General features: G+C 42.6%; 1 protein-coding gene across 3 annotated transcripts in view; it reads right to left on the bottom strand.

Annotated features, from left to right (window-relative positions):
• TSC22D1 (TSC22 domain family member 1) overlaps window positions 1-25,198 on the bottom strand; it is a 62,996-nt gene that overhangs the window by 16,584 nt on the left and 21,214 nt on the right. The window contains exons 2-4 of one of the 3 annotated variants that reach the window (XR_013986398.1): window positions 24,979-25,150; window positions 20,375-20,484; window positions 18,577-19,119 (exon numbers count right to left, since the gene is read on the bottom strand). The exons of 1 other annotated variant lie outside the window; for it this stretch is intronic. Coding sequence is in view for 1 of the 2 variants with exons in the window: in XM_081005442.1 (XP_080861568.1) it covers window positions 24,979-25,037 (59 nt within the window). In the remaining variant the exon portion in view is untranslated. Of the gene's footprint in view, window positions 1-18,576; window positions 19,120-20,374; window positions 20,485-24,978; window positions 25,151-25,198 lie in introns of those variants that run through there. One more of the 3 variants, XM_081005442.1, reaches the window with a different exon arrangement.

Genomic DNA, 25,198 nt, shown 5'->3' with positions numbered 1-25,198 from the left:
GACTTGGGACGGTAGCTAATGTCACAGAAGTCTGAATCAGGATTCAAGATGACCATAACAGTCTGGAGAACTGGGCGCAAGCTAACAAAAGGAATTTTAACAGGGACAAATGTAAGGTTCTGCACTTAGGCAGGAAGAACCAGCTGCACGAATATAAGATGGGGGACACTGAAAGCTGCAAAGATAGAAACTGCAGGTGCACCGTGCCTAAAACTGAGGGTAGTCTGTGTCCCCTTATGCCAGTGCAATAAAATAATTTGTCCACAAAATATTGTATGTATGCCATCTGCCATGAATGCTTTAGTTGAGATTCCTGCATTTCAGGAGGTTCAACTACATGACCTTTGGGTTCCCTTCCAACTCTACAATTCTATGATTTCTAGCTGCATTCTTCTGCGGAGGGGGTCCATAGCTCTCATCATCAAAGGGGTTCGCAGTGCAAAAAGTTAAGAATGATCGCCTTATGCCTACTGATAAGATAAAACTCAGAAATGGGGCTAGGGACCAGCACAAGCCCATTCGCAAGCAGGACTGGGCTTTGGAAGTGAAGTCTATTAGATTCAGCACAATTCAGAAGAGATTAAAAGTACTGGTTTTAATGATAATACACAGCTATAAATAACACAGAATTTCTTTAGCTAAGTCAAGACATCTATCGTTCTGTTAAAAATAATAATAATTGCAATTCTGAGCTAAGCAGCCCTTATCTCAGTGGTTCTCAAAGGGTGTCGCAGGAGCGGGTGGCAGGTGTGATACAAAGATTCCAGGACAATCAAAGAAACATTTAAACATTTCAGTGGAGTATAGTATCAAAATATTTTTCTTAATTTACAGAATATGGATAGATATCCTTTCCAAACCAAGCACTGCTAGGAGTTGTTTCTTTTTGTTTTCCAATTTATTTCTTAGCAATAATAATATTCGGCGTGGTGCAAGCAAATTTTTATTCTGAAAGTGTGGCCGAGGAAAAAAAAGTTCGAGAAACCACTGCATTGTTTTATACAGAGAAAGCAATTGGGCTTCCAGACAGGGCTTGCTTTTTAGAAAACCATAACAAGAGCTTATAATTCAACAAACATAATTTTACCTTTACCTCTTAAGATGCTGCTCCAAGTCCAAAAACACTTTCATGACTATTCAGTGGAGGACTTGTCCCTGGAGAACTGACAGTTACATCAATCTCTATTTTGTGTCCATTGGCTAAGTGGCTGTATATCCAGACAGCAAAATAAACATGTAAGCATGAATGCATTTAGAATTAGCGGTTATCATACAAATTGAATCTGGCAGTGCCTTATTTTAAAAGGAAATCTTTTTTTAAAATGCCTGCTAGATGCTTCTATTCAAAATTTGCCGGTTACGGCCAGAAGATAAGAAGGAAAAGTAATGCCATCCCAGAGCTTGAGATCACGTGTTACCCTCTTACATAAAGCATCAAGAGAGATTAAAAATCTTCCTGATCAGCATTCCACCTCAGCAGTTACATCCAGCAATTTTCCTGAACTCCAGTTCTGATGAATCACTCTTCTCAGCATTAAAGACACACGCTGATTGTTCCTGCTTGCGTTATTTCACAGAAAAGGGTTTTCACTTGGACTGATCTCTCGTCGACGTGTTTTAGTAGGGCCAACAAAAGCTCTCCTGCCCTGTGTTTCAAAACAATCTACTTGCTCAATTCTCTTTTCTGAAACACAGAAAGCTGGAACGGGGAGGCGACAGACAGCTGAACTATCAATCCCACATTACTGGAAGAGAGAAAGATGAATCTCCCCATTGTTTCTCAGAACTCCCATTTAGCTCAAGGACAACCACAAGGACAGGATTAATTAGAAAAACCCTTCCTCACCAACTTTTATTGTCTGGTCATTAGCAGACACTGCCGTAAAGCTCTTTCAGGGGCTTTGGTTGGGAAGGAGCGTACGACATTAAGAGGCTTAACGGTAATAATAATAAGCAATGTCAATTATACTCTTTTCCGGACAGAGAGTATCGTATCAGCTCAATGAAACTAGTGCAATAGCATTCGCATTCTAATACAGTTCTTTCAATGCAGCTTTCTGTTGGCATTGTTGTTTTTTAAACTTAACTTTTGATAAACCAACTAACTAGTCATTGCGGTTAACGTTCATTTTCTCCATGGAGTACTGCAGATCTCTGGGGAAATTGATAAGAACATCATATAGGCTTGTTCTGCAGTTTGCAAGTTGATCCCACTTCGTATTTTCCTCTCTCCCCTGGAGGTCCTTGCATTGGGATTTGGAAGAAACAGCAAATAACCCAGAGAAGGGAAATTTTCAACACTGTGCATGTAGCTTACTGATTTCCCCCTGCTATGGTTGGCAGGAACAGAGGTCTGCCTAATAATAATAATAATATTAATAATAATAATCTTTGTACCCTGACCATCTGCCCCACCCACTCTGGGTGGCTTCCAACGTATATGAAAACAACCACCAGACCAAATATATCAGTTGGAAAAGGGTGTGTGTTTACAATGTTTATTATATATTATAATTCACTAACTGTTAGTAGTCCAAAACAGAAAGCTTTAAGTTTTAGAAATGGGTTCACTAAAGGCTGTAACACTAAACATAAGAAGGATTAGTGATCTGATAAAAAAGAAATACCCAGAATGTGTGTGTGTGTGTGTGTGTGTGCAATGAAACCACAAATTGCCTTTTTACAAGAGATGCACAAACCAGCTATAGAAAGCAAAGTCCTCAGTGCTAGTTGGTTTCAACATCAATTGACAGCACCAGGTTCAAAGGCCGGGGATAGCAATCATTTTTGACAAAAGGAATAAACTTTAAAATCCACTAGATACTGAAAGACAATAATGATACAGATTTTTTTTATTAAAGGGACAATGAATGGCAATTAAAAAAATAACTGAAGCAACTTGGCTTTATTCAAAAGGTGTAATGCAAATTCAATGAATTTGCTGAGGGAGAAGCTATACTGGGGGGGCGACTTCAACTTTAATGTACGAGGGCGCCACCTGGAGGAACTTTTTAAAAGGTAAAGACAAAAAAACCCACAAGACACATACAAATTACTTCTCGGAATTTGCCTCCTTTTGTTCTAAATTATATACCTTGCAATCCCCAAATATTTTTTTAAAGAAAGTGTACCTATGCTATCATTTCTGGGTTTTGATAAAAAAAAATAAAGGAAACATTTTTATCATACGTGGTCTGCCTATGTAACAACCACTCTAAGATTGTAAGCTGTTCCCAAAGATCACCAGAAGGTAGAAATTTTTCAGCCAATCTCTCTGATTAATCAGGATGATAAACCATTTACGTCAGTGCTTGTCAACAAAATTAAGGTATTTTCACACAAACGAACAAAGCTGGTTTTGTCCGGTTGAAACATCACTGAACCAATTAGAAAACATTTAAACAAAATTGAACGGAGTAAACAGATAGTAGTCAAGAGCTTAGGATTTCCTCAAGGCCTCTGACTGCCTGGAAGGGGACTTTTTGCTGGCTGTCCTATCTAAAATGCAATTTGCCCCAAGATGCATACACATTTTGAAACAACATACTCTGATGTTTTGGCCACAGTAAGAACAAACAATATAAATTCATCCCCAGAGAGGATTTGACAGGGGACAAAGCAAGGCTGTCCATTCTCTCCCTTTTTGTTCATCCTAGCTTTAGAACCGTTAGTTATAGTCCTCAGAACAATGCTGGACATCAAGGGAACTGGAAAACAAAACTGTAAGGTTGGACTATTTGCTGATGATTTAATGGTAAGGACACCTGAACCTTTGAACACGGAAGCAGCAATAGCTCAAAAGCTTAACACCTATGCAACATTATCAAGCCTGCAGATGAATCCAAAACGCATTCACAGAACTCAAAAAGGCATTAGACTCTAGCACACAAAGCTTATATATTGGGGAATAAATAGAACAAGAAAACCTTAACGGACTCTGTCCCCCTGTATGGCAGACAATTCTTCAAAATTTGAAAAAAAAGAAAGAAAAGAAAAAGAGAAAAACCCATTTTACCCTTTCCAGACGGATTAGCAATGGTAAAAATGGTGATGCTACCAAAACTGCTTTTTTTCTATTCCAATCACTCCAAATTTGGATCTCACTGAACGAGATATGAAAGTGGCAGAAAAAACAAATTCGACAATTTTTTTCTGCAAAAGACCCAGAATAAATGCCAAACTCCCATCCCTCCCCATGGTGGAAGGAGGCTTGAGCACCCCAAACCGTGAGCCATATTTTATTGCTAACCAGGTAAGACATGTCATCCCTTTTATTTTAAATGATACCTCTAAACTTCATCTCAGTGACTTGAGTTTTGTTGTGCGATGTGATTAACATTCCTTTCACGTATGATCCCTTCTTCATCCAGGAGGGTTTTCAAGAGGTGCAAGATAAGCTCAGCCTCACTGTCAAGACCAAGGTTGTGGGTTTCCTTTGAAACTATTGCTCATTTTTCTCCCCTTTAGATCATACACTTCAAAACTAGTGACAAACTTTAAATTGACCTATAGGAGGCACTAATTGATAGATTACACACACGAATCAACCGGGGGGGGGGGGGACCTGATCTGGAGTCCTACTTTTTCAGTATCTCTCAGTCTTTTCAATTAAAGCAAACTTTCACTTTCTATTTTGGCAACCACTCCTTTCCATCTTATTGTAGACTTCCTGTATTCCTCCTTTGTACACAGAGAATATATCACTCAGTGATCTCCAACCTAGCTCTCATTTTATTTTTCATAAATGACCCCGCTGACAGTAATAGCATTAAAGAAGCATCCCTAATTAGAATTAAGTGACTCCTGAGAGGACTAATCCTCAGATCTTCAGAGATTTCATTACTCTGCAGACAGTGGAATAACTGATGTCCTGTCTAAAATACTGAGGATCGGTACTTTTTAATTTGTTAATTTAAAAGTATGCAATATTTCTATTAAGCAGGTTCTGCTGCAATGCATGACAATTGCACAAGGAACTGTAGAGTGTTTCTAAACCAGGCCGAGAAATAAACTTCAGAAGACAGAGCATATTCTTGCTGCCATTTCACTGCTGTGTGCTATGGGGTTCCAGGCTAGTGCTACTTTCAGAATGACTTCAAGCTGCTCTATATATTGGAGAAGCGGGCATCCCTTAGCCGCACACCTGCTTTTTGCTCTTCCAGGTGCAAAACCTGAAGACAGGATGCCTCCATCTTGCTCACAGTGGAATGCACCAGAACCAGCTCATGCAACTCATATACAGTGGTGCCTCGCAAGACGAAATTAATCCGTTCCGCGAGTCTCTTCGTCTTGCGGTTTTTTCGTCTTGCGAAGCACGGCTATTAGCGGCTTAGCGGCTATTAACGGCTTAGCGGCTTTAAGAAAAAGGAAACAAACTCGCAAGAACTCGCAAGACGTTTCGTCTTGCGAAGCAAGCCCATAGGGAAATTTGTCTTGCGGAACGACTCAAAAAACGCAAAACCCTTTCGTCTAGCGAGTTTTTCGTCTTGCGAGGCATTTGTCTTGCGGGGCACCACTGTATCTCACATCTGCATCTTGCAAGAACAATCATGCAGAGTCTTTTTTTAGTCAAGCCGTTGGACACAACATGTGCAGTTAGTGAGGTGATTGTGTGCAGTCGAAAAGGTGGGGGGAACTAGACACATCAGAGGCATCTGTTTAAAAAGCAGGCAAGGTCCCTCAAAGCTATGGACTCAATACTCAGTAATTCATCAATGAAAACAGATTTCACGGCCTAGGACCCTCGTACCTACAGGACCGCCTCTCCCGGTATGCCCCACGGAGAGCCTCAAGGTCCATAAATAGCAACACCCTAGTGGTCCCGGGCCCTAAGGAAGTTAGATTAGCTTCTTTTTTTTAGTCGGAAGTTAGATTAGCTTCAACCAGAGCCAGGGCCTTTTCAGCACTGGCCCCGGCCTGGTGGAACGCTCTGCCTCATGAGACCAGGGCCCTGCAGGATCTGATTTCTTTCCGCAGGGCCTGTAAGACAGAGTTGTTCCGCCTGGCCTTTGGCTTGGAGCCAATTTGATTCCCTCCCCCTCTTTCTTTTTTCTTTTTCCTTTCTCCTCCTGTGATGAGGCTGCATTTTAATATTTTAATGTTTCAATATTTTAATTGTTGTATTTTAATCTTGTTTTTAAGTTGTATTCATTCAACTTGTTTTTATTATTGCTTGTTAGCTGCCCTGAGCCCGGCCTTGGCTGGGGAGGGCGGGGTATAAATAAAAATTATTATTATTATTATTTACTTTTGCTTTATTGGAGGAGTGCTACAAGTCCCCTACCAACACAAAAAAGAGAGCACTTCAGCTGGGAATGAGGGGCCAAGGAGATCTGCTTAGTGGGCCAGACAGAGAGCTACTACTAATTATTACATTTCTTTCGGCTTTGCTAACTAAACTCCTCCTTCCACTAGTCAGGCCTTTCAGATCGACCAGAACAATCACTGGCCTTGACTGAATCCAAAACAGACTATCTGTTTTTTTTAAAGAAGCTTTTAAAAAAGCTTCATTCATTTGTAACTAGATTCTGCAAACAATACAGAGCGGTGGGGACTAAGCAGCCCATCCTGCGGATTGCAGAGCAAACTGAATACAACTGTCACTCTGACTCTAGCTTGGCACTGATAATAATAATAATAATTTATTATTTATACCCCGCCCATCTGGCTGAGTCTCCCCAGCCACTCTGGGCGGCTCCCAATCAAATGTTAAAAACAGTACTGCATTAAATATTAAAAACTTCCCTAAACAGGGCTGCCTTCAGATGTCTTTTAAAGATAGGATAGCTGCTTATTTCCTTCACATCTGATGGGAGGGTGTTCCACAGGGTGGGGGCCACTACCGAGAAGGCCCTCTGTCTGGTTCTCTGTAACCTCACTTCTTGCAGTGAGGGAACCGCCAGAAGGCCCTCGGAGCTGGACCTCAGTGTCTGGGCAGAACGATGGGGGTGAAGATCGCTCCTTCAGGTATACAGGACCGAGGCCGTTTAGGGCTTTAAAGGTCAGCACCAACACTTTGAATTGTGCTCTGAAACGCACTGATCTGGTGCAAAACTTATTGCTACTTTGATGCAGAATGTTGTAGGGTAGATAGGTCTCATTTGAAGGTATTTTCAGAAAGCCTATATTTCTGTAGATCTGTTGAGATTTTAGTAGACCAGGCGATATCGGAATATGTTCAGGGCACAACCTTCCTTCCACCTCACTGCCCTTCAGTTTGACTGGAGACCTTGGACGCTGCTTCAGCCTACTTAGTTCAGTCGGTTGTGCCAAACAGCTGTCAGTCTCTGAGCTTGCTATCAATTGAAAGAATAAATGGGTTGGAGAAAGAAAGATGAGGAACCTGGAGGCCCTGAAGAACGAGTTGAGGTCTGTCCTTTTCTTCCCTCCTAAATTGATGGAAAACTAACGGGATCATCATAAAAAAAATTAGGAGAACCAGGGCGGAAGAGCTGAGCAAGAAGAAACTCAAGGTCAGAGGAAAATAGCAATTGCTGGAGGCAGTTTTTGGACTTCCTTTCTGGCTAAGACAGAAAGCAGAAGCCAAGGTCTGTTCCTGACACTGTACAGGGGTGTTTTTAGTCAGGGGTAAGGAGCATCAGAAGGTTGGCGGTTCGAATCCCCGCCACGGGGTGAGCTCCCGTTGCTCGGTCCCAGCTCCTGCCAACCTAGCAGTTCGAAAGCACGCCAAAAAGTGCAAGTAGATAAATAGGTACCACTCCGGTGGGAAGGTAAAGGGAGTTTCCGTGCGCTGCTCTGGTTTCGGTGTTCCGTAGCGCCAGAAGCAGCTTAGTCATGCTGGCCACACGACCCGGAAAAACTGCGGACAAACACCGGCTCCCTCGGCCTGTAAAGCGAGATGAGGGCCACAACCCCAGAGTCATCTGCGACTGGACTTAACTGTCAGGGGTCCTTTACCTTTTAAGGAGCATACAGGGGAGTAAAAAGACCCCAGAAAGTAGGTTAATCACTCCCTACTCCGAGTACCTAAGAGTACAAACACCCAATCAATAATACCATATACTGTGAGGAAAGCTAAAAAGAGTTCTGAAACTAAAAGTACTGAAAACTAAAAACAGCCAATACTCTTGAGGTGTTAGGGGAGAGGTAGTACCTCTGTTGGGGGGACACATCGTGCTCCTTCTGGGATAGTTTGCCCCCTTTTCTTCAACTGCTTCAATTGGCTGGCTAAACCAGGTGAAGGTAACTGAGGGGTCTCAAACCCTCAACCAGTTAGCATGTGAAGACAAGTTCCAGTGGGGTTGAGCAGGTGAGACCAACAGTGGGTCCAACGGTCAAGAAGGCAGTTTTCTGCACATGCTGTAGAGCAGGCATGGCCAAACTTGGCCCTCCAGCTGTTTTGGGACTACAACTCCCATCATCCCTAGCTAACAGGACCAGTGGTCAGTAATGATGGGAATTGTAGTCCCAAAATAGCTGGAGGGCCAAGTTTGGCCATGCCTGCTGTAGAGGGAAGTGAGGGGCTGCTGGGGCTCATCAAATGGGGTAGCCCATCGAGGAGAAGGAGAAGTCTGATCCTTGCAGAATATCTTGCAGAAGAAAAGGCTAAAGAGTCAACCCTAAACAAATCCAGAGCAGAGTCTCTAAGTCAGCTGTTTCACCCTCAGAGGCACACTCTATTGTCTCTCAAATCCGACAATTGAAACACTGCACTTAGGAGCACCCTACTTACTGGAGGGATGCGGGTGGCGCTGTGGGTTACACCACAGAGCCTAGGACTTGCCGATCAGAAGGCTGGCGGTTCGAATCCCTGCAACGGGGTGAGCTCCCGTTGCTTGGTCCCTGCTCCTGCCAACCTAGCAGTTCGAAAGCACGTCAAAGTGCAAGAAGATAAATAGGTACCACTCCAGTGGGAAGGCAAACGGCATTTCCGTGCGCTGCTCTGGTTCGCCAGAAGCTGCTTACTCATGCTGGCCACATGACCTGGAAGCTGTATGCCGGCTCCCTCGGCCAATAAAGCGAGATGAGCGCCGCAACCCCAGAGTCGGCCACGACTGGACCTAATGGTCAGGGGTCCCTTTACCTTTACCTTACTTACTGGAGTATAAAACGGGCTGCTTTAAGCTTCCAGCTGAGTTGTGCTTAACCAGCAATCTTGGGTGAGACCTGGAAAAGCCCTGTGTTTGAGAGGTACAAATTCTGGCAGCATAGGTTTGATGAGGCAGCAGGAAAATATAACTTTCTGGATGGCCATGATGATGATGATAATTAAATTTTGTGTAGTGTCTGCTACCCACGGGTCTCAGGGTGGTTCACAAGATAAAATCACAATATAAAAACATAAAAACACAATAAAAACAAAAACAAGATCCTTAGACCTGACTCCAAACTCTACTCTCAAATCTAAAGAGTTTCCTTCTTGTTCTCAGCAGCTAGGCTAGTTATTGCCCAACAATGGAAGGAAACTTCCAGTACACAAATTGAGGCTTGAGTCAACAATATCTCTATCAGAACGCATCACACATCATCAATGGGCAATTATAAAGGCATTTCCAAAAAATATACCTTTGACACAGTTTGGCTTCCCCCTTTTTTTTTTTAACTTTTACTGATGAAAACCAAAACATTTTAATCCCATCATCATCACAAAAAATTCTTATGGACAGGATATACTGAATTGAAATTTAATGAACCAGTGAGATATGGACTGAAAACATTTAATGAGCCAACGTGACAGTAATGTATAACTAATGCTAATTATGATAATTTTATAACATTATTTTACAACCTTTAATTTTTTAAAAGTTTATTATTATAACTTGTTTAAAAAACAATAATATATATTTTTTTTAAAAAAAGTGAAGGCGTGGTTGTTAACAATACAAGATTCGTAATTACACAGTAGTAGAAAAAGCACAGCATTGCAATTATGCATCATCTGACATTACTGACATTCTATGTCAAAGCCACTGATGTGGTGGTTTCTAGAAAATCTTTTTGAAATAGTTTTTGCCTCCTCTGGGTTATTTTTATTGTTGTTGGTGTTTTGTTTTGAACAGGGGGAGGCAGATGCACTTCTAACAGGCTTCTGCCCTTTTATTTTTTAAAACTTATGTTTTTATTGAAAGATTTTCCATAACTAACAAAATTACAATCAGTGTCTCTGTTTTTAAACGGTAGAGTCCTTCCTACAAGTTGTGCCCTCTGATCTCTCGCTCCGCCAGCAAAAATAAGACACCTGTCCATGTGATGTTGACAAAAAGAATGAAAGTTTAATGTTTCCCTCCCCTCCCCATTTTTCCTCCTAATTTTCTCTTTCTCAAGTTTCTCCCCATCTCTCTTTCCCCCTCAACCCCACATTGCCTACAGCAAAAAACGTCTCAAACTGACTGTAAGATTTTATTGTCATCTAATACGAATTCCCTTCCTCTTCAGTTGTTAAGAGCTGCAACCAATATGGCAACAAATGATCCATTTCTGCCAAGAGCATCATTAATATAAAAAGTGATGCAAGCAAATTTTTTTGTTCCATCTGCAGAGATGGAAGCAACATCTTGCTAGGTCAACCATTAATGAGGCTAGCGTTTGGGTTTCTCTCTGCTAGAATAAAATTAATCCACCAAAGCAGAGATCAACCTACCTACAATTTTGGTGGACGAATTGAATCTGCCGTTAGCAAAAACACACAAATAAATAGATTTTTTTTGCTGAACATCCTTGGGAGAATTCAGGAAGACTGAATGCAGAGTGAAATAAACTGTGGATAATCTGTGCCAGAGAAGAGGACCAGTATTTTTTCACATCCTGCTAAAAAATGAAAACAGATGGCCGCAGGGATATCAGAGAATGCATCCTGTGGTGTCCATACATCCTTTATTCTCTGAACCAACACAGACCTCTCTGAACCGCTTTGATATTAGCACTTTCTCTCTGATCGCTCCATGAAGTATGCACTCAGTTCTCCCTTCCCATTTTCTTTGTTTCGTTTCCCTACATTGTAAGTGCACTCCTAACCATATCAACTCAGAAGTAAGTCTTACTCAATTCATTAGGGGTAACTCCCAGGTAAATAGGGGGACAGAGCTCAGTCTCATCTTTTAGCAACAGTACACAAATCTCTCTGCCACCAAAGAGTGAAACTATTACAGGAATTCCAAGTAAAAGGAATACTCGGGAGACAAACTAGATATGCCACCGTTCACACCAAAGAGCAGGGATAGCCTAACTTCTGTCGTCCATGCTCTGGTAACCTCTAGGTTAGATTACTGCAACGCGTTAGACATGGGGCTGCCTCTGAAAATGTTTCCGAAGCTTCAGCTGGTACAGAATTCAGCGGCCAGGTTGCGCAAGGCAATTTGAGGTTTGGTCCGACTGCCCTGGCTGCCAATTATGTTTCCAAGCCCAATTCAAAGTGCCAGTTTCAACCTCTAAAGTCCTAAATGGCTCTGGACCACAATACCTCAAAGACCACCTCTCCGCATATGAACCAGCCTGGACCCCGTGATCACCCTCTGAGCCCCTTCTTTGCGTGTCTCCTGCACAGGTCCAGAGAGAAGCAACACGAGAGCGGGGCCTTTGCTGCAGTGGCTCCCCATTTGTGGGATGCTCTCTCCCCAGGGAGATTCGCCTGGCACCTTGGTTATGTATATTTCGGTGCCAGTCAAAAGCATTCCTCTTTTTCCAGTTCTTTGGCTAATTAAACAATTTATGGCCTCTTAAACTGTAGGGGTGTGTGTGTGTTAACTGCTTTTGTTTGCTACTGTGTTAAGGATTTTTGTGGTTTTATATTGTAAACCACCCTGTGATCCTTGGATGAAGGTGGTATAGAAGAAATAATTGTAACAAAAACAAAACAATAACAGCGGCAGCAGCAACATCAACAACAACAATAATGATTCCGACAACCCAGATCACAGACCAGGGGTTGGCAAGTTTTTTTAGCTGTGGGCCACTCCACTGTCCCTCAGACCTTGTGGTGGGCCAGAGAAGCGGTACCGGGGGGGGGGGGAGCTGGAAGAAGAGGCGAGGGGGGGCAAGTAGTCCTCCTCCTCACCCCTCACCCCCAGCCGCTGCGCTTATCTTCCCTAGGGCTGCTACCACTGCCGCCGCTGCAGCTTCTCGTGGTTGGCAGAGTGAGCTCATCCGCTCTGCTCTCTGGCCCACAGGAGCACCAGGGCAGGGGCAGCGGCGGCGGAGGGAAGATGAGTGGTGCGAAAGAAGAAGAAGAAGAAGAGTTTGGATTTGATATCCCGCTTTATCACTACTCGAAGGAGTCTCAAAGCAGCTAACATTCTCCTTTCCCTTCCTCCCCCACAACAAACACTCTGTGAGGTGAGTGAGGCTGAGAGACTTCAGAGAAGTGTGACTAGCCCGTGGTCACCCAGCAGCTGCATGTGGAGGAGCGGGGAATCGAACCCGGTTCACCGGATTACGAGTCTACCGCTCCTAACCACTACACCAAACTGGCTCCGGAGAGGGGCTGCTTCAAATGGCGCTCACCCAGCTCCCTTCCTCCTCTAGGCAGGGCAGGGAGAAGCCAGGAGGGAGGGAGGAGGCGCCGCCACCGCAGTGTGGGGGGGGGGGGTAATGGAATGGCACAGGAGGGAAATGGTACAGCCTGAACGAACAGAATCAGCACCCCAATCCACGGACAGTCTGTGGGCCAGATCTTGAAGGCAATTGGGCCTGATCCGGCCTGTGGGCCTTAGTTTGCCGACCCGCCACAGACCTTTATAGGAAGTCAGGGGGGAGCTTCAACAACTTGCTCACTGACATGGTACTGATCCAGATCAGGGACTTCATTGGAACAAATGAGAACTCCCCCCCCCCCCCAATTATCCTACTATCATGCATCCAATAAGCAGTTTTCTACACTAAATGAAATACTTCTTTTTGTGCCTTGGATCTGTCGTGCTATTCTTCACTTTGACTTGAAAAAAAATATTGGTGCCAACTGCATTATGTTTCTATAAGTCCAAGGGAAGAGCAACGTAGTGGTAGCGACTTGAGCAACCCTTTTACGTTCCCACAAAAATGTGGGAAAGGACTGCAAAGAATGGGATCTGCAGATTGCGAGCACATGCGACCTGCCCAGTGAGATTTGCTGGAGTTGTCAAAATAATCAGAACGAAGCAGAACTGCCTAAACTTGTCAATTAGTGATGAGCCAACTTATTCTGATGGGGAGCTTTGCTTTCAGTTTTCCTCCCAATTCATTTTGCCAAGTCACCCGCAGTTTAATGAGGTGATCCTATCAATGCTTGGAGGACTACAGAGCAAAACTGTAGCCGATTCAGTTACTAAATGAGAGGACTCCTGCACTTCCAAAACCACCAGGAGGAATAAAATACCAGTTCTGTGTAGCTGCTCTCAGTCTCTGGGAGCTGGCAAACAGGGCCAGTAAACTGGGGCAGTTGAGAGGGATTGGTCGACGAGACGGAACAAACTGAGCCTGTGCCTTTGGGAGTAAAACTGGTTGCTTATCTAAGCTGTTTGGAGGGTTGCTTGTGTACTTTTGTGTGTGTCATGTTCTGAGGGGGAGGGACTACTGCTGAGAGGAAGTAAGTCGGTGATCTGGTTAGGGGTGGAAGTAGCTGCCCCCGGTTCTACATTGCTGGGAGATTGCAAACAGAGGTGTTTGCAAGGGTGTTTAGCAGGGGAGAGCTGGAATACTGTTTCAGGAGTACATAGGTGCAAGAGACATGGACAGCCAGAGCTGCAACACCCATGTTTGTTTGTTTTCCTACCTGAGGAAGCACACAAGTGTCAGCTGGTTCCCCACTGGAAGAGAAAGTACAACTGCCTGACACAGTTGAGCTATCAGGGAAGACGTTCTGGCAGAGCAGAGCAGGCTGTCCTGGGAGGGCAAAAGATGGGGGAAGACTCTAGGGCAGGGGTAGGCAACCTAAGGCCCGGGGGCTAGATGCGGCCCAATCGCCTTCTCAATCCGGCCCGCGGACGGTCCAGGAACCAGCGTGTTTTTACATGAGTAGAATGTGTCCTTTTATTTAAAATGCATCTCTGGGTTATTTGTGGGGCCTGCCTGGTGTTTTTACATGAGTAGAATGTGTGCGTTTATTTAAAATGAATCTCTGGGTTATTTGTGGGGCATAGGAATTCATTCGTATTTTTTTCCTTCAAAATATAGTCCGGCCCACCACATGGTATGAGGGATGGTGGACCGGCCCACAGCTGAAAAAGGTTGCTGACCCCTGCTCTAGGGAGAAGGAAGATCACCACATGCAAGAGGCGTTAAACACGTGTAAGAATGCGGCGCATGGAAGCAGGACTGTCGGGAGTTGTGCTGTATCACTGGAGCGGCACAATCCATGCCCTCCCTTTGAATGCTGATTCTGGGCCAGAAGAGCAAGGACAGCAGCTGCAGGCCTCAGAGAGCACCAAGGTGGCTACAGACGGTGCAGAGCATGGGATTCCTGTTCAATTCCTTGAGGAGGAAGAAACATGTGGAGGTGGTAGTAGACTCCCTACTGAGGGGGACAGAGACAGCAGTGGGTGGAGGTAAGAGCATGTCCAATGAGGTCTTCCACGTGCAAAGATTCATGATGTGACAGAGAAATTGCCAAGTCTTATGAAGCTCACTGACCACGAGACCCCTTCTGTTTCATGTGGGTACAAATGATACTGCCACACACAGCCTCCAATGTATAAAGGTAAAGGGACCCCTGACCATTAGGTCCAGTCGTGGCCGACTCTGGGGTTGCGGCGCTCATCTCGCTTTACTGGCCGAGGGAGCCAGCATACAGCTTCCGGATCATGTGGCCAGCATGACTAAGCCACTTCTGGCAAACCAGAGCAGCGCACGGAAACGCCGTTTACCTTCCTGCCGGAACGGTACCTATTTATCTACTTGCACTCTGACGTGCTTTCGAACTGCTAGGTTGGCAGGAGCAGGGACCGAGCAACGGGAGCTCACCCCGTTGCGGGGATTCGAACCGCCAACCTTCTGATCAGCAAGTCCTAGGCTCTGTGGTTTAACCCACAGCCCCACCCGCGTCCCGGGGTGTGGCAGTATCATACAAATGATACTGCCACACACAGCCTCCAATTTATAACAAGAGACTATGAGACTCTGGGAAGGAAGCTGAAGAGCCATCACTTTCCATCACTCCTTCTTAAAGTCATCACTAAGGAAGAGAGGGGTGGGGGAATACTGGAAGTAAACAAGCGGCTGCACTGATCGTGTGGTCAGGAAAGGTTTGGCTTCTTGGACCATGAAGAAGGAGTTCTGGCAAGAGATGGGTTGCACCACACAATAATGTGTTTGCAAAGAGTCTCGCAATCCTGGTCAGGAGGGCTTTGAACTAAATCCTGAAAGGGAGGGAGACAGTATTTCAGAGGACGCAGGGACACCAAATATTGGGGACAATATTGATTGTCAGGGACTGGCTGAAGACCGAGGAGTGATGGTTGGATACTGACAAGTGGGCACTAGAAGAGGGGTTGGAGACCGGCTTGGAAGAAGGAATCGGTGATCGGGGGGTGGGCTGTTAACAGCCAGGAGACGAGAGTCAGCCACGTGGGAATCCCTTGCAGTTGAACACAGTGCCTGGAGACAACCAGTCAGGCCCTGTATCCACCGCAGAATGAGAAATAACTGCTGGGAGGCGTGCAGAAAGAAGAAACCCCATGGCACACCAGCTCCAGCTGCAATAAAACACGTCTCTCGCATATTGGTCACTACAGCCACAGAAAGCTGTAACTCTCCCAACAGTTTAGACTTCACACCCAAAGGCCCACTCTTCCATTGTCTCCTGAGATGGACAGATACCAACCTATTAAATCCTACTTACAGGGTGGCAGCTATGATATAATAAGCATTACTGAAACCTGGTGGGATGAGACTCATTACTGGAATGCCGTAATTGGAATGTATTAATTCAAAAGGGATAGATCAAACAGGGAGGAGCAACAGCAGTATATGAAAACGATGTGTACGCCTGTGTTGAGCTGTTATTGTTCTCTTTAACAATCAAGTGCTATGGTTAGGATCGTGTTATGTAAGGAATGACTAGGGATCTTGCACAAAGTTATCCACAGCTTGTTGTGAACTGCTCTTGTAAACAGCCATGCTGGAGATTGGTCAGTGGAGAGTGATCAGGCAGAATGCGCATTAAACAGCCATTGTATCTGCCCAAGTTAGAGAAAACACATTCAAAACCTTACATAGATAATATTTGACCCTACAAAAATGTCATCTGATTAATGCTCAAACATTGCTGCTGTGCCAGGGTTTCTATATGCGATAGACTTGCACTACGGTTTATAGAGTCTGGATTGCAGTCTTTCAGTCTGTTTTATGTATGCTACAATTGGTTTTACAGTATAACCTATTTTAATAAATTAACAGAATGACCAGCAAGAACTGATTGCATTTCTACTGGTTGCAGATCATCTACTGATTGTTCAGAATTGGAAGGATTTGGATAATTTGCAGCTGTCTACTTGGAGGGACGCGGGTGGCGCTGTGGGTTAAACCACAGAGCCTAGGACTTGCCGATCAGAAGGTCAGCAGTTCAAATCCACACGACAGGGTGAGCTCCTGTTGCTCGGTCCCTGCTCCTGCCAACCTAGCAGTTCAAAAGCACGTCAAAGTGCAAGTAGATAAATAGGTACTGCTCCGGCGGGAAGGTAAACAGCGTTTCCATGTGCTGCTCTGGTTCGCCAGAAGCAGCTTAGTCATGCTGGCCACATGACCCAGAAGCTGTACGCCGGCTCCCTCGGCCAATAAAGCAAGATGAGCGCCGCAACCCCAGAGTCGGTCATGACTGGACCTAATGGTCAGGGGTCCCTTTACCCTTTACCTTACTTGGAGTTTGGCTCTTATGGAAAAACTGACCAACAGTATTGAATGGACAACAAACAAAAGTGATTTTGTAGAAATATGGTATGCCTCTATAGCATACGTATCAGGAAAATAATTCCAACATGCAACCTCTGGCCACATATGCCCAATTGTGGCGGGATATGTTTGGCTGATGTCCGTACTTTGCTCTCATGTGGGATGTGGAGATGTTTATTGTACGGAGAATTTTCTGTTATGTTATAAAAACTAAAAACACATTACATTCTTGCTTGTTCAGAAAAACATAAAGAAAAAACATTTAACGGTTCACAGAAACACATGGCATTTACATCAACAGGCAAGTTAACCTATGCAAGTTTACCTGTCTGATATATAGGGCAATTTAGGAACATGAGCGTAAATCGGATTAACTTTCCCTAGCTCTGCTTTACACAGAAACACACACACACAATTTATTCCCCAGCCTGTGTTTTAAGACACAGAATGGAACCGCAGTCCATAAAAGCAGTGCAAGAATAGGTGAATGACTATGTTACTTATGACACCAGACAATTTATTTACTTTTAAAAAACAAACAAAGGGGGCTCAGGAAAATGCTCAGTGATAAGTAAAAAGGAATTATTTAGGATTTCATGTTTTTAAAAAACAGTGAAAAACAACATTCTCAAACTTAATTACTACGTAGACCAGAGTAACTACGCCTGGAACAGAATCACCAGAGAAGTCGCCCTAAACTAGAAAGCCTGATATAAGGCTGGAATAGCTACGGAAACAGAGGCTTGTTAAACAGAATTCAAAATGCAACAAAACAGCATGCAAGTATTTGAAATGAGTGAAAGCAAGCTAACAATACCTTTGAGGTTTTAGGAAACAAAACTATGTTTTCAGAAAAGCATTTACCAGTTAGAAATACTTTGCACGACCACGTTCAAGGACAGCAATGAGAGGAGCGTAAAAACCTTTCAGATCCTACAGTTTCCCCTAATCTAGCACTATCTGAGCATCACACATTGACGCTTAGGTACACAGGCAGCAACTGCTTAAGGCGTGCCCAATATGAGACCTTGGAAAGCTACTGCCAATCAGGCCTGGGCTTAAATAGCCAAGGAAATGACTAGTAGAAGCTAATCCAGAGCCTGCTAAAAAATTCCTGTTTAGACAAGCCTTAAAACAGTTAAGGTAATTTTAATCTGTTTTAGTATTTTATCTTTCGTATGTTTTAAAGTTGGGTTGTAATTTTTTTTTAATTTTACTGTTATATCTTTTGTAAACCACTTTGAGGTTTTTACAATCAAGCTGTGAATAAATAAAAATAAAAATAAAATATCCAGCGAAATCATTATTGAATCCTGCTGAGCAAGATCCTTTAATGGAGTCAATGAGCTTTAAACCTGGACTATACTGCATGTAAACTATGATTCAGCTGTGTCCACCCCATGAATATTAACACATGGAAACAAATTTTTCATATTATAAGTAAACCGTATTACAGGCTCCTGCAGCCAGTACATACAACAAAATAACAAATCTCAGAATCTGTGTGTTTGTCCCCCCCTCCATTTATAAACTAAGGGTTGCATTTCACACTGTGTAAGCGATATACTGCTCACACAAGTTCACACAACTGAACTTGCCCTTCCTCACTCTGCATGCTCCCAGAAACTGTTCCATATTTTGAGGTTGCATGGGGAAAGGAGAGGGGGATTTCTGTTGCACAAGTAGAAGTCTGTTGCACAAGCCGAACGGCAGCACTGGATACAATCCCATGTCATATAGTCTTTTAGATGAACTAATAATGAAAGTTCCTTGCGAAAAGTTAGTCAAGTAAATTTTAAGTTCTTCAAATTTATTCTTATTCAACCCCTTATACAAAGCCAAGCACCACCTTCCAAGTTTAAGTGCGCCAAATTGCAAATAAAACCACACAGCTCTACAGGCCAACCAAAAAGCATGTTTTATCTGGCTTTAAATATTTATTAGCAGTAATCCAATTACTCTGGTAGTAATAACCTCTAGTCACCTTGCACAAGTGAGAGCTCTTAAAGTATTTTCAAAATGTTGCTTGGAGTAATAAAATAATCTTCCACTCCCAAACAGTGGCAAGCATGAAACATTGCTTAGAACATTACATGCTTTGTCCAATACTTAATCTTATTTTGGACAATAATAAAAACTATGATGCCATTCGCTTTGGTGACTAAAAATGGAGTACAGAAGAGACAGATTTCTTTAATTCTTCAGCTGTTTGCCATCCTCGCAGTTCTTCCATACAAAGGTCCAAGCCCTCCAGGACTTCAGTTCTGCCTTTACTTATTTATTTCTGGTGGCATTTTCCCCCTAGTTCCAGGAAGAGCAAAACATTTAAGGAAACCTGCTCAGTCATTCTATCAATATTCTTCAAATTGGATTTAGCAGATTCGCTATTGACTCATTTTATCCCATGTTCTCCGTAACTTCTTCAGATGTTTATCTTCTACAGAGAACTCAAATAAAGTGATGGTGAAATGCTGATTTCTTTACATGCAATCAGAAATGCTCCAAAAAATTAATTAATTCTAGCCAGATGGTACACGTCCACTGAAGAGAGAATAGTGTCTTAATTAATATGCACCTCTTCAAGAATGCACATATTCTTGTTCTAAACAGGGGCTGTATAGAAAATGGCACCATGATACTTCATAAAACAATTTGTTTTGGACAAGCCTAGCTCTCTAACAGTAACTTAACATCTGAACAGCAGATTTTACATTGGAGATCACAATATTCCCTTGACGTATTTATTTACCACCAGAACAGACTGAGCAAGCTAAGCCATGACTGGGTACACTATTTGAAACAAGAAAATGTCATGTTATTCCAATGGATGTACTAGTAATGCAAAGTTACAAACTGAAACATCACATCAGGGATAAATCTGGGAGATAAAAGCTCACAAAACTGGGAATCTCTGCAACTGATAGGAAGTTCAGAAATACTGTTGTTCTTGAAAACAGTGATCATCTCTTGCAGAGAAGAAGGCTTCAAATATTTATACTGTCATTGTTCAGAGGATGACCACAATTCCATGTTACTGAAATTTTATTTCACACAAAATTACCTCTCCTATTGATATTCTTCAATCTCTGATCTCTAGCTGTAGTCTCAAAGCGGATTAATGATCTAATCACACATTCCCTGAATATGATATACTCTTTGATTTACTTGAGGCTGAATTTTACTTCCATGCATATGTACAGTAGTATACTTTCATGAAATGCCAAATTGAAATGCCTGTAAAAAGAGGAGCCACAAGTTCTAGAATCACTGCTAAGCATACAACTGAATAGTTTGCCTGTGTTTTAAAGGCATATCATTATGGCATCCATAATCGTGGATTCTTCTTGCTAAAGGCCTACTAAACTAGCAAAGCAACATTGCACTCCTATAGAAGAGGGGTGTTTTGGGAGTGGGGGAAATGTAAATAACAAATATAGCTGCAACAATACGTAAAGGGGCTACTCTGTCCTTAGAAAATCACCTCTAGAGCGATTCTGTGTTTTTTGCAATACTGGTAATCAAGTATGTGTTGGCTTACATTATTTTGTTTACCTACCTGCTTGGCTCAGCCAGACCGCCCAGATTTTGCTCTAGACATAATTAACTTTGGCCATGCCTCTTCACGGGCATACTAGTAAGCAATGTTAAGACTCAGTCACTCTGTATCTGTTGAAATATTAGCATTCATTTTAGATCACATAAAACAAGATTACAAAAAAACAGAACGAGGGGAAAGAAATCAGAAACAGAAAGGACTAAAGGCCTAGTCCAGATCAAGAAAACACATTAAATATTCCCACAAACTTGAGAGCCAGCATGTTGTAACATGGCAAAAAACCCACTGTGTGACCTAGGAAAAGCTCTTCTCTCAGCCTAACCAAGGTCTACTGCAAAAATAAAGTGGGACAACCCCACGTATGTCACCATGAGATCTTTTCAGGAAGGCCAAGATATAGATCTAATAAATCAACTACCGTATTTTTCGCTCTCTAAGACGCACCAGACCATAAGACGCACCTAGTTTTTGGAGGAGGAAAACAAGAAAAAAAATATTCTGAATCTCAGAAGCCAGACCAACAAGAGGGATCACTGCGCAGTGAAAGCAGCGATCCCTCTTACTGTTCTGGCTTCTGGGATAGCTACGCAGCCTGCATTCGCTCCCTAACACACACACACATTTCCCCTTACTTTTTAGGAGGGAAAAAGTGGGTCTTATAGAGCAAAAAATACGGTATTTACTTAATGTCCCTATTTGATTTTGGCTCGAGAGTCTGTTAATTATAAAAAATACATTGATTTCTCTGGATCTCTGCTTCATATGCAAATTATTTTGAGTATATAAACCAGAGAAAAAGTAGTTCACTAGCATTTTATGTCTGCGCACCTTGTCTTTGGCAAAGTCTAGAAAGCTTGCCATGATAAATCTGCTACAGAAACAAACAAAGAGCCTGGTGGTGCCTTAAAGACTAACCAATTTGTTGCAGCAAGACGTTTTCTAGACCAAAAGCCCCTTCGTCTGATGCATGTCTGATCCAGAAAAGATCCTGCTACAACAGTCGCTCTTAAACCTTGAGGAGCCACAAGATTCTTGTTACCAGGGCCATACCAGCTTGTTATCAGGACCATACCAGCTCCCAGGAAGCGATAGGCAAGTGACGCCAGGGCCAAATTTCTCAAAGCCCCATACCCAGCCTGCAGGAAAACTGACTCAAGAGGCTGAAACACCTTGCGTACTATTTCCAAATGACACATAAGCAGCGCAATGGCAACTACTCATGGAGGTCCCTGTGCAATTAAGAGGGTAAGGAGGCCTAAGTAGTAAGTGTGAGAATAGAAGACTTTCCATCATACACTGTTAGGGCGCTCAGGAAATAAAAGGAAGGCTAGCCGAAAAGATCCTTCACAATCCCCATGTTCCTGTTGTCAGTTTACTGATCAGCCTTTTAAGACGTCCTTCCAGTACACACATATACCACCATTCATCAAAAGCCTTTCAGAAACAGGAGCACATCTCTTTATTTTAGAAAAAACACACAATGAAAAATTGAAGAAGCATTGCTCAAGACTTAGTATACAGTGGAAAGTAAATTTATATAAAGTAAATTGTATATATGCAGCCTCTCACAAAATAAAATTTCCCATCAGCCATTTACTGCTACTGTGCGGGAAACAGGGGACCCATGATAACCCCTTTTGAATGTCCTCTGGATGTAATTGCTGAATACTTATGTAGGAACTGCCTCTGTACCTTGACTTCTGATTTTGTTTTTGTTTTTTCCTGCTCTGCATACTTTTGGGGGGCGAGTGGGTTGTCGTTACCTGTTTTGGAACCCTAATAATAATAATAATAACAACAACAATAACAACAACAACAACAACAACAACAACAAATTCCCACCAGCGACACTAATCAAAATTAAACAACCGGTTCCGATATGCCTGCTACCAATGCCTGATCTAAAATTCAAAATCATGAAGTAAAATTGGGGGAGGGGGACAATCACAGAACTCAAAAGGAAAACAGATATGTGGTGCTCATTGTCTAGAAGACTCAGCAAGCACACAATTCACTATTATCTGCAATTAAAGTTAGCTGTACAAGGTCAGTTACCGGTACTTCCCATGTATCCTTTGGAAAAAGCAGAATCAAGAGTCCCTTAAGTGGAAGGGTTATATACTAGGATATGAGCAGGAAAGTCTGTCAACTTTAGTTTTGTAGAGCTAGTTATTTGTTCATGCACGTCAGACGTTACTGTGGGATAATCAGCTTCATATAACCAACATGCTGAAGTCTAATTAATGCCAGAAGGGGTTAAGACCATAGAGAAAGCTGTCCTGCCAAGTTCAGCTCACCTTGGGAGGGACTAGGTAATCAAGCCTTTGTTCCCCTTCAGTCTACCGGAGGATGAACTCGGCATGTGATTAAGCTGGAGCTAAGCTAAACTGGAGCAACATGGCTCTCACAAGCCATTATTGTGTTCCTATATCAATAATCTCAGAACTTTACCACTTCCTAAGCCAGGTTTTACAATCTATGCAACTTTTCTCCGTGATGTATTGAAAAGCACATGAACCTTACCTTTGGAGAGTTTGTTGGTAAACCATTTTTAACTTATTAACATGTTGGTTTTTCCTATGCAGAGGGAAGAGGGGACTATTTGGAACTCACTTGGAAAGACATCTTTTAAAGGTCTAACAGCCTATTTTCCATGCTTTGCTTTGCTGTATATTTTAAACTTGCATCTTAGCATCCAGGAATTCTCCTTTTATACCTATATATTTTCCTTGAACCAGCACACACAACATAACTTTACCTTGTACGATGAATAAAGCCTGTAATGAACAGAGATCACCGGCCTATTTGAAGAGACAATTGCGGCTTCCCCTAGCCTTCTCCCAACCAAAGCATTTCACAAATTTACTTGGATCACAGTACAAAAGGTTACATTCGTTATTAAATATCCATCATGGTTATTCTAGATGTTGCAGTTTCTTTTGAACTAAAATTTCCAGTACAGTTACACTTGCTGAGTTTCTAATTTTACCAGTTTCAGTTACCTGATTTTTTAAATAAATAAAAATAAGCAGGCAGAAATCTGTAGTTTTTATCAGAAAGCAACGTTTCTCTTCAGAATATGTGTACTAAAACACAAAATCCTCAGTTTGAAAATCCCAAAATACAAATAACAAAAAGAAAAAGGAAAAAAAAACATGGGGGGGAAGGAGCAAACTAGGATTTTTCTTTCTTCATGTTTTATATGAGCTTACAATGAACAGGAGTGGGAGTATTAGGACACTCAAAATAGTTCCCCAACCAAAAAGCTATTTCTATGTATTGGAGAAGTCAGTCAATTGTTACAAGGTACCTTTCATGGCCACAAAAAGGGTCAATCGCCAGTACCATTTCTTCTTACATGAAAAAATGTAAAATATTAGTTTTCCCATTGATTATTCCCCACCCCATAAGGCACACTGGTGGGAGGGAATGGGCGGATGGAATGAGAGCACTCCTCACGCTCCGAAATTCTAGCAGTGCCAATGTTACATACAAAGTACTTTTTTCTTTTACTAACAAGTTCACCAGCTTTGATGTCACCGGTGCTGTTTTTCTGGGAAAAGGAGCTGCCGGAACTCACCATGAACGCCTCCCTCTTTCTTTTATAATGGCAATGGCACCCACCTGAGAGGTACGAATATACTGGCCATGCGCTTCGAAGTCTAAAAGACATCTGAAGGCAGCCCTGTTTAGGGAAGTTTTTAATGGCTGATGTTTTAAATGTGCCATATTTTTCCATGTATTAGACGAGTTTTTTTGACTCAAAAATCATTTCAAAAAACGGGGATTGTCAAATACACAGAGTGTTTCCTGCCCACAGCTGCATGGGGGGGGGGGGAGAAGCTCAACAACTTTGGACCATCTCCACTCATTTTCTTAAAACTGAGTCGCTAAAAATAAGGGGGTCTTATACATGAGGGCGTCTTATACAGTGGTACCTCGCTAGACGAAAGGGTTTTTTGTTTTTTGAGCTGCTTCGCAAGACGATTTTCCCTATGGGCTTGCTTCGCAAGACGGAAATGTCTTGCAAGTTTGTTTCCTTTTTCTTAACACCGTTAATACAGTTGCGACTTGACTTCGAGGAGCAACTCATAGAACGCGGTGTGGTAGCCTTTTTTGAGGTTTTTAAAGACTTTGGGGATTTTTGAAGCTTTTCCAAAACTTTCCCGACACCGTGCTTCGCAAGACAAAAAAAATCGCAAGATGACAAAACTTGCGGAACGAATTAATTTCGTCTTGCGAGGCACCACTGTAGACAGAAAAATACAGTATTTTTAATCTCTAGTTGGAAGCCGCCCAGTGTGGCTGGGGAAACCCAGCCAGATGGACTGGGTATAAATAATAAATTATTATTATTATTATTATTATTAGCCATCTGCAAAGGGGAAGGTGCACCACAATCCATGAACTTCCCTATTCAAATTTTTCAAATCTCTACTATACTGTTGAAGTATCGCAATATTCCCACTGGGTTTTTTTCCAGACACTTGCCTGCCATTAAGTTCCAGATTAAATAATCGACACTCTTATAGTTTGCTTTCTGTTAACAACAAGAAGCCAGTGTTTGTTCTCAAACTTAAGCACAGTTTGATACACACACACACCTGTAAGGATGTACGGCTGTGTTCCGCTTTGCATTCAAGTTATGGAATGCATCCTTCATGGCAGTCTCTAAAGTCAGGGGAAAGTGTTGTCTGTTGCCTCTGTAGAAGTTTCATTTCTCCACTCATTTCTCCAGTCAGAAGTTAAGAGAGTTTAGCAAATTAGAAGAAACAACTACAAAAGAAAAATGCAGTAGAAACATAAATCCATTTTTATGTGTAT

Source organism: Podarcis pityusensis (assembly GCF_964106645.2).
Source record: "Podarcis pityusensis genome assembly, chromosome: 5".
Taxonomy (NCBI): domain Eukaryota; kingdom Metazoa; phylum Chordata; class Lepidosauria; order Squamata; family Lacertidae; genus Podarcis; species Podarcis pityusensis.
This window is presented reverse-complemented; position numbering and strand designations above follow the sequence as displayed.